Source organism: Coffea arabica, chromosome 4c (genome assembly GCF_036785885.1).
Source record: "Coffea arabica cultivar ET-39 chromosome 4c, Coffea Arabica ET-39 HiFi, whole genome shotgun sequence".
Lineage (NCBI taxonomy): Eukaryota > Viridiplantae > Streptophyta > Magnoliopsida > Gentianales > Rubiaceae > Coffea > Coffea arabica.
Genome location: NC_092316.1, coordinates 5,806,859 through 5,815,708, shown reverse-complemented (window position 1 = coordinate 5,815,708; position 8,850 = coordinate 5,806,859). Strand labels below are relative to the sequence as shown.

General features: G+C 36.9%; 1 protein-coding gene across 3 annotated transcripts; it reads right to left on the bottom strand.

Annotated features, from left to right (window-relative positions):
- Positions 1-918: 918 nt before the first annotated feature.
- Positions 919-4,774, bottom strand: LOC113738735 (uncharacterized). Of its 3 annotated transcripts, XR_003460204.2 has the most exons (3): positions 4,054-4,774; positions 1,530-1,973; positions 919-1,353 (listed from the first exon to the last, which is right to left on the bottom strand). XR_003460204.2 is itself a non-coding variant. In XM_072045724.1 (2 exons), exon 1 carries the CDS (start codon positions 4,499-4,501, stop codon positions 4,145-4,147), a length of 357 nt encoding a protein of 118 aa, XP_071901825.1. In that variant the 5' UTR covers positions 4,502-4,756; the 3' UTR covers positions 919-1,973; positions 4,054-4,144. The 3 variants fall into 3 exon arrangements, 2 of the variants coding, with proteins under 2 accessions (XP_071901825.1, XP_071901826.1); XM_072045724.1 differs by having other exon boundaries at positions 919-1,973; positions 4,054-4,756; XM_072045725.1 differs by lacking the exons at positions 919-1,353; positions 1,530-1,973 and adding an exon at positions 3,811-3,920 and having other exon boundaries at positions 4,054-4,756.
- Positions 4,775-8,850: the final 4,076 nt, after the last annotated feature.

The window sequence follows — 8,850 nt, the reverse complement described above, 5'->3', positions numbered from 1 at the left end:
TGTCATTTTATGATATCAAGAAAGCATTTATGAACTTTTTTCCAAATTTACCCTTGCTTACCCTTTCAACTTTCTTGAATTGGAACTCTAAATAATTAAATGCAGTATTTGTAGCATTAACAATAAAAGTAGTTGAAGAGATGAAGAGAGATAAAGGGTAATTTTGAGAAGTAAAGTTAAACTTTTGTTGACTTTTAGAAAATAACCAACTTTCTTAATCTAAGAGAATTAGTTATTCAGGCCATCTAATAAGGAACGGAGGGAGTATAGTGTGGTTCTGGTTCTACCTCTTTGAAAAACCAGAACCGGCGGTTCTGAAACCGTGACCATGCCTATTCAGTACTTTAGTAATGTTAGTTTAATTAATGTTTTGATAAATAAAAAAAAGTCTTCGCTTTCTTGTTGTTTTGCCTTTACCATCAGTCCAACATTTCTGGTCTGAAAGCTTGTTCAATCATTTTGGCCCACCACTCATCTGCATTCCTAAACAAGCCCATACTGCACAATCAGCCAGCAGGCTGACATAGGGTTTTCCACCTATCAGATTTTGGTCCAGCTGCAAGATTACAAGGGGAGCCAACATCAAATCACATGGACGGTGTGATCTTAAGCGAAGATTGCTGTGTAGTCAGTAATCTTGTTGACATTTCGGTGTGGGAAGCAAGTGCATTTGTCAGCATGCTATGCTAGCAAAGTCAATATTGCATTTGCATCTCATACGTTTCAACATTAGCTTATGCCATCATTTACCCAACGACCCCCCCCCCCCCAAAAAGAAAAAAAAAAGAAAAAAAAATCCCCAACCACATAACAAAAAGGAACAAAAAGAAGAATTTGTATTTATGAGGTTTCAAATTCAGCAAATATTGAGAAATGATTGAATTGAATGATAAAATAACAGAAATTATAAACAGAAAATTCCGAATTCAATACCTCTCACTTACAATAAAAAAAAATAACGTCAACAAATATTAATTCATATAACAACTTGTTAGACGCCTAAAAGTGGTTCAGCCAATGAAAAATTCACTGTCAGACCTGGTTCGCTTGCTTGTTAAGCAACTATTTCTTAAACAACTATGGATTTGATAGTTGGATCATAAAGATTTAAAGTCCGGTCACACTAATTATCTCACACAAAGTAGCCTATCGCATTCCACCCGTCCTTCCATGGTTAACGTGCAACAAAAATTTCACATTTCCTCGCAACTTTTAGCAGATTTTTTTGGTTCCTTGGGCCCAAACTTTGGCAAACACCAATTATTTGATCGGATTCACCAGCCGCAGGTCTTTGATAGAAAGATGACTTTGTGGATAAACTCAGAGCTTCCAGCCGCCTACATCTTCCAACAGCTGTTGCATTTCATTTGTCACAGATATTATTTTTCCTATAGTTTAAGGATGGAATTTCTAGACTTGGCGTGGGAGAAGAAAGGCGAAAGAGGTTCGATATTGGAAGGTTAGCGAACAAAATGATTAGTACAAAATGATTAGTGAAGAAGCGCAGAGCTTCCCCGAGGAGAGCTGACCTGATCAGCTCGGGGTGTCGATGGGAGAGCTGATCCAAGATCTGCAAAACAGAGAAAAGGAGCTAACAAAGGGGGCCCGAGGGTTGTCCCCGAGGGCGCTCCGACGGCCAAGTTAGTTTCCCGGTGAGTAAGGTTCACGGGAAGTAGCAACTGTCCCGGGTAAATTGTCAATAGTGAGCGTACCTTGTACAGTGGATGTGTGTTATTATTTATACCTGCAAAGGAGTCCGGCCTCCGCACGACGCGGGACTTGCCCGGTATAGATAGCATCCCGCACTCAGGGGGATTTCTCCCGACCTCCTCGGGACGGACCTTCGCCTCCCCTGGGAGCCCTAGTCGGTGCGGCCCTGGGCTGCTGCCAGGAGTCTGGGGGCCAAGGCCCAGCTCGGTTCCTCCTGGGCTGCCGCGTGTCCGGGCCCAGAACGGGGCCTCTGCACTAGCCCCCTAGATTAGGTAGGACTGTCAGGCAGGCCTTTTTTGAAGAAGCTCGGAAGCTTCCCCGTGGAGGTCAATTGTGTATTTGTCCGCCCCAGCATCAGGTGCGTGGAGGGGGCCTCCCCAGGATTCGAACCCTGGTCCTTGTGTATAAGGGTCTTGGGGTTGAAGTCCTGGTACCACTTGAGGGTTCGAATCCTGGGGAGGCCCCCTCCACGCACCTGATGCTGGGGCGGACAAATACACAATTGACCTCCACGGGGGAAGCTTCCGAGCTTCTTCAATTAGCAAATAGTCCAAGAAATTTTTTTGTCAAAAATAAAATGGGTGCTGGTTAATCAGCAGTTCTTTTTTCTTTCTTTCTTTCTTTTCATCATTATTATTTTTTCCCCGGTAGAAGAGGAGTGGGATATCAGAAACAGACAGGCAGGAGAAGAAAAGTTTTGAACCCAAAACCTCTACGGCGACTGTCCTGCAGTTCTATTTTTCTTTCATTAATTCAAAGCGTAGCTGGTTAGAAGGAAGACCATAATTCATAGCACAGGAATCGAATCGAATTTGATTTCACTCCTTATAATGGAACTATGAGTCTCCTCCGGATTGACTTGCCTCGTTTAGCGGCTGCCTCAAACTCAATACGCTGAATTTTCTTCCCAGAGGAAGAAGTCTTTTCTTTTTTTTTGTGCACTTTCGCAAATTAAGTACACTAGACTAGACTAGAAGAAACCGGGGGAAGAACCAGTATCCTAGTAGCTGCTTCAAAGCAAAGTTGTGATCACAGAGCAATCCTGCCCATGCACAGTCATGTATCACTTCCTTCTTTTGACAAAATTTGTTGAGTTTCCTAGCTCTAACTAGAGACATTCCACTTTTCAAAGAGACTTACTATTTGCTCAACTTTTCCAGTTTCCACTAGTCCTCTTTGGTCCTATCTTGGGTCCTATGCCCAGCACTACAACAGTAGCAGCATACCCTACTAGAGTACGACGCAACAGAACCCTGATTCCCCAACAAAATCGACATCCAGCAATCAAAGCCATAGGTGTATTAAGTAGCAACTATATGGCTTCGCTTCTCAGGTTGGCATTAAAAAATGACAGCTCTTGGTTCTCGATACTTGGATACAATAACCACGCTTGCATCCAAACAGTAAATGCATAATTGAATAAAGAAAAGATCGAGTGTGTTTGAATAGCAAATTTTTTTAAATCATAAATACAATCTTTTTATATTTTCACATCACAAAAAATATATACAGTAATTATTTTAAATAATATTTCAAATAATGCACTGTCCGAACTTTTTCAAAAGTAAAAGAAAGTTAATTTAAGGCTTATTTTTTTGACCTACTACTATTAGCTTCTGATTTTACAAAAGCAACTATTCCGTGATCTCATCTGCTTTTGCTTTTCGTTTGTTGTTTTTTTTTTTTTTGACTTTTTTAAAGCTACAAAAAAAAAAAAAAAGAAAGCCAAATTCACAATCTACAGCATACTTTTTTTTTTCCCCTGATTTTTTGGTTTCTCAAAAATTAGAATCAGTTGAGTATTTAGCAGAACTTGAATCTGACAAACGACTTCAAAAACAATCCCTCCATCTACTAAAACTGAAGGATCAAGAAGAATTAATCAAATCAAAGCGAGTTTTCATTTTAACACCCAATAAACACAAAATAGACGCACCCCTTTCCATACAATGAAATGTAATAAATCAGAAAATCTTTGGGGTATTCTATAAATCATGCACTTAAGATATTGTCGCACGAAGAGCCTCTTCAGTTCATGATCCGATACAATAATACCTTTTTAGCATAGTTCATGGATGTCCCCAGACTCTGTCACACAAATAATTATAAATTCAAATTTATTATGATGATTAAAAGTACAACCAAAACTTGGTAATATGTCAAGTTCCCATTTGTACTTCCATTTCGTCCCCTTCAAACATCAAAATCAACTGCCAGGGTATTATTATAATTATATTACAAAGTTTAATAATAAATATTAATGATTTCTATTTCACAGAAACCGGAGATAAAAGAACAAAAAAATAATTACTACTATAATAATAATAATAATAATAATGATACCTCACGCTTATCGTAGCCTTCATTAGTCATCATCGTCTAAAATGCACCGCCTTTTCCCATTTTAGCAACCAAACAAGTCGAACAAGCACCGTTAAGTGTCCGCTTCCGGAACCGCATTGAGATCCAAACCGACACCATTAACATCTCTTTTACCGCCAATTTTAACGCCCTGAACTCCTTCCTCAGCTGGTGACTCCGTCATCTTACCGCCGTCGCCGTTAACCACATCGATATAGGTACTATTACTCCCACTCTTCTCAAAGTACTTAACTGCCACGTGCATCCTGCGTAAGATAGTAAAAAACTCCTCCACCTCCTCCTCCGACGGCTGAGCTGCGGCGGTTTCCGCCTCAACCACTTCATCCTCCACATCTTTTCTCCTCTTCTTCCTCCTCTCCCCGCCACAACCGTGATCAGCTGCCCTCTTCCTTTTCTTCTCATCTTCCATTATTAATGATTTTTGACGGAAGCTCTCGAGAAAATAATTAATAATAGTTTCTCTCCGGATGTACAGACTATGGAATATATGCTATGCTTTAGTCTATGTAGCTTTAATGCTGGAACAATGAGGAGCGAGCGTGTAGCTTTTGTCTGGTGTAACAGTGTTGATAGGTGATGGCGAATTTCAGCCGTTCGATTGGGGGACCATTGAATGATGTCATGATAATGAGGTCAGGATTGAATTGGGAATCCTCATAGCAGGATGACGGGATTTGATTTTGTAAAGCAGTCGCCACGCGCTTTTGTTGCTTAATGCTCACGTTTTCCATCAGCGTTGGAAACTTCTTGATTTACATTTTGGTCCCTCGGAATTCTCTGTTATTACATTTGGATCGTTCGCTTCTTTTCCCCGCTTTTCTGAACTTGTCATTTAGGAAGTGTACCAGGAAGGAAGGAGTGGAAAAGATGTGCAGATGGCGAGAATCAAAGTTTATGATGTACAAAGATTGACCTCTAAGTATTAGCATAAACATGATAGACCATTAATGAAAAAATAGTTACTATTAAAATTAGTACATGTAAGAGAGTTTGCAAAAGAGAGAGCCAAAGTAGTACCTGAATGACTTTTTACTAAGACAACTTAAGTCATGTTTTCTTTAATAGTTAATAAACTTGATTAAAAAATAAATACATGAAGAAGTAAAAATAAATCTAACCTACAGCTATTTCCCATAGTGGTGAACATATTTGATTTTTACAGAATTACTGATCGATTTTGAAATGAATTTGGAATTTTCAAATTAGTAATTTAAGAAATGGGTGGGAGTTCAAAAATTTTGAATAAGGTATAGTAATGGCATTTGGTTTTTAAATTTGAAAGTTACATATTTGAAATTTAATAAATAAATAAAGAAAATATATAATGTTAAATATAAACATTTAGATAACATTACATAATACACAGTAATAGTAAGTAATATAACCTTATACAATTTTACATCACATGTAATATGATATACAATATTATATGCATTATGCATGTATATTTTTTTTTTTTGTTGAATTTGGCATTACCCAATTTTGATTTCAATTTAATTCGAAATCAAAACAGTATATATTCATTGCGAAATCGAAATAGGTTAAGATATCTTATGAGTAAAAGTTATCGAATTTATAGTATCTAATTCGATTTTGATACTCACCCCTAATTTTTTCATCACAGATTCGAATTTCGAGCCTCCAAGAGTGTGTCACCCATAATAATAATAGTTAGGGCCCTTCTTCTTCAAATCAACATGCAAGTCTAATTATGTAAATTATAGGTGTAAATAGGTAGTTTTATAAGTTCAATAGATGAAGACTGGGAATTCACGCTCCTATAGATGCAGCTCCGCCTCGATGATTCCTGAAGACTTTTGATGCCTACTCTCAGTGCACGACGACTGAAAGTCTGGAAGTGGGTCAACATATACAATGATTTAATTAGAAAACTAAAAAGATTTAATAAAACACAAGATTCTACATTGAGGAAATTTCCCTTCATTTGGAAGCAATAAAAGTGATCAGACTTGAATGAAAACTTCGGTCTATTACAATTTACAACGACTAAGTTTAGACTTCAGATCCACTTCTGGTTAGTTCGGCGTGGAATTAAATCCTTGGTGCCTCTGGTCAAATTATTATTATTACTAATTTAACCCCAAAAAGCAGTCAGGAAAAATCAAATCAAACCAAACGTGGAGCCACTGGGACCGTTCATCTTGATTCGTGGAGAGTGGGGCGTGGGGACTGCAATGGTCTAATCTTTGGTCCTGTAATTAGACTAATAACACTGCAACTGCTGCTCCAGCAATGCAATGCAATGCAAATTCTATAAAGTTTCCTCGTGCCTACTGTTTTTCAGCATGATGAACATGAAACCCTCGCGTCTGAAAGAAAAAAAGAAAAACATGAAACCCCACCGCGGCACCAACTCCCCTTGTTTTGACTGCACGTAGGCCACGAATTTTTGTACCATGGACTGGACCAAAGTTGAAACAACTTTCCACCAAGAAATTAGTCCAAATCTACTTATGAATTAGTAATTGCATTAAATTCGATTTGATCAATTACGTTCTGGTTAGGAGTCAAGTGTTTTGTAACTATGTTTCTCCTAAAAGGTTGAAGCTTAGTTTATTTGTCTAGCTTTAAATGGGGAAAAGAAGCCTCCTGCCGCTAGTTCGAATAGTTCTGTAGACAGGTAATTACTAGCAAGTATCGTGATGGATTACCGTGTGTTATTTCATTGTGTATTCTTGAAGTAAGATTCTACATAATTTTAGGAGATTAGTCTGGTCCAAAAGTTGGGATATCCCTAAGTGAAAAAAAATTGGGAAAAAGAGGAGGGGTTAAACTTTGAAGTTATTAACTTTGATAGTACTAGTTTTTTTTTTTCACATAGTTTAAGAAAAAATAGTTAACTTTGTTGGAACAATAAATTTAGATTGCTATTTTCCTAAAATACCGTTATATTAAATAAAGTACAACTTTATATTAATTATTCATGGAAACTTGAATTGATGATCAAGAAAGAATCAATGCTCATTTTACATTATTTCACATTTTGGCTTGAAAGAATAACAAAGCTGGTTTTTCATATATCAATATGTTTTGAAAAATCTAAATGTATTATATGTGATAGGTTAACAATAACTATATCAAACAAGGTAGTTTATACTAATAACAACCCACGTTGAATAAGGTATTTTAGCGAAATTAAAAGATAACTACATTTTTCAATTAGAAAGTGGACTATAATTTGGGACAGACGAAAAAGAAAAACAAGACTGTCAAAGTGAGACGGAAGAAGCAGTAAAAGAATCTGGGCGTAAATGAACACTTCGTTGTGGATACTTAGAAAGAACTTGGCACAAGAATCATCAAGCATTAATTAGATCCTTATCCCTGAGTGGCTGAGCTGATTAATGGATCCTCTTTAGAAATATGCCTTTTTCCATCTTGTTGAGAGCCTGAACCTTCTTGTTCTTAATGTACTTGGTCACGTAAAAATGAACTCAAATTCACATGATGAACCTATGTACACTAGCTTATTGGTAAATATGAAAGTTCATATCCAGTTTCGATAGATACATGCACACAAAAGAATTATATTATAGCTGTAAACATATTTTTCAATTAGGAAGTTCCTTATTTTTTTACGAAGTGTAGAAGTCTTTCTCTCGTTTGTAGCACTAACATTATAGAGAAAGTGAAAGGTAAGATTATCAGTCAATATGAAATTTTTGCAAAGAACATTTATTTCCCTGAAATCTATGAATTGGGTAAGCTTTTACAGCTCTACCAATGACAATGTGCACTTGTGACGCAGTGAAAAGACTTTTCCTGGGAAGCAATGAGGCAATATTTACTGAAAAAGAAATACAAAAATAATTTTGTTTGTGGATGATATCGTAGTGCATCTCAAGACAAAAACTTGTTTAATCATTGAATTTGGATCAGGGTTTTTGAGAGCATTTATCCCTTAACAACAAAGGAACAATTGAAAGCAACTTATCGTCGGATAACAGTTATCCATAACTGAAGCGACGACTGTGCTTTGGGAGGGGAGAACTTGCCGTGTTCCCCGCTGGGAAAAAGCGTCCATATGTTTCTCAAATTAAAATTTGGCTCATGCATGATACGTCATGGTGTATCATGCATGGCAACATGAATGGTCTTAGTCGACAGAATTGTTTTTTTTTTTTTTTTTTTTTGTCGACACAAGGGGTATTCAAGTCAATTCTCACGGGGCCATGAATGATCTTAGTAGACAGAGTTGTCACTTGAAAAGATATAATTACATCGTACACTTCAACATAGATGGCAGGATAATTCTTCTTGCTATACTATAGCCCATTTCAATATTATCTGAAATACTCCCACAAATTCTTATTCTTGAAAGCAAGGCGAACTTAGAGCTACTCACTACCAGTTCTGGTTTGTTGTATATTTTGCAAACTGATTATGGAAAGTGACTCCGGAGAAAAATTTAAATTACTTAAAGCTACTTCAGTTAGATTCTAAATTTTACCTTTTTAGCTAATAGAGAAACTGAAATTTGGATTAGCTAAAAAAAAAAAAAATCTAAGATCAAGATGCAAAGATAAAAGGAATACATAATGAGATAAAATTATAACAAAAGAATTTGGGCATTAATCAAAACTTGGTTATGGATATCCAGAAAGAACTTGGCACAAGATTCAAATAGCAAGCAGATCCTCGTCTCTGTGCTTATAAATCCTTGTTAGACTTTGCCTTTTTCCATCTAAAGAACCCCCGTTGTTCTTAATGCACTTGCTAATGTAACAATGAACTCTA

Excerpts from the sequence above, each read along its gene's own strand:
- LOC113738735 (XM_072045724.1), bottom strand. The coding sequence starts at position 4,501 with ATGGAAGATGAGAAGAAAAGGAAGAGGGCAGCTGATCACGGTTGTGGC.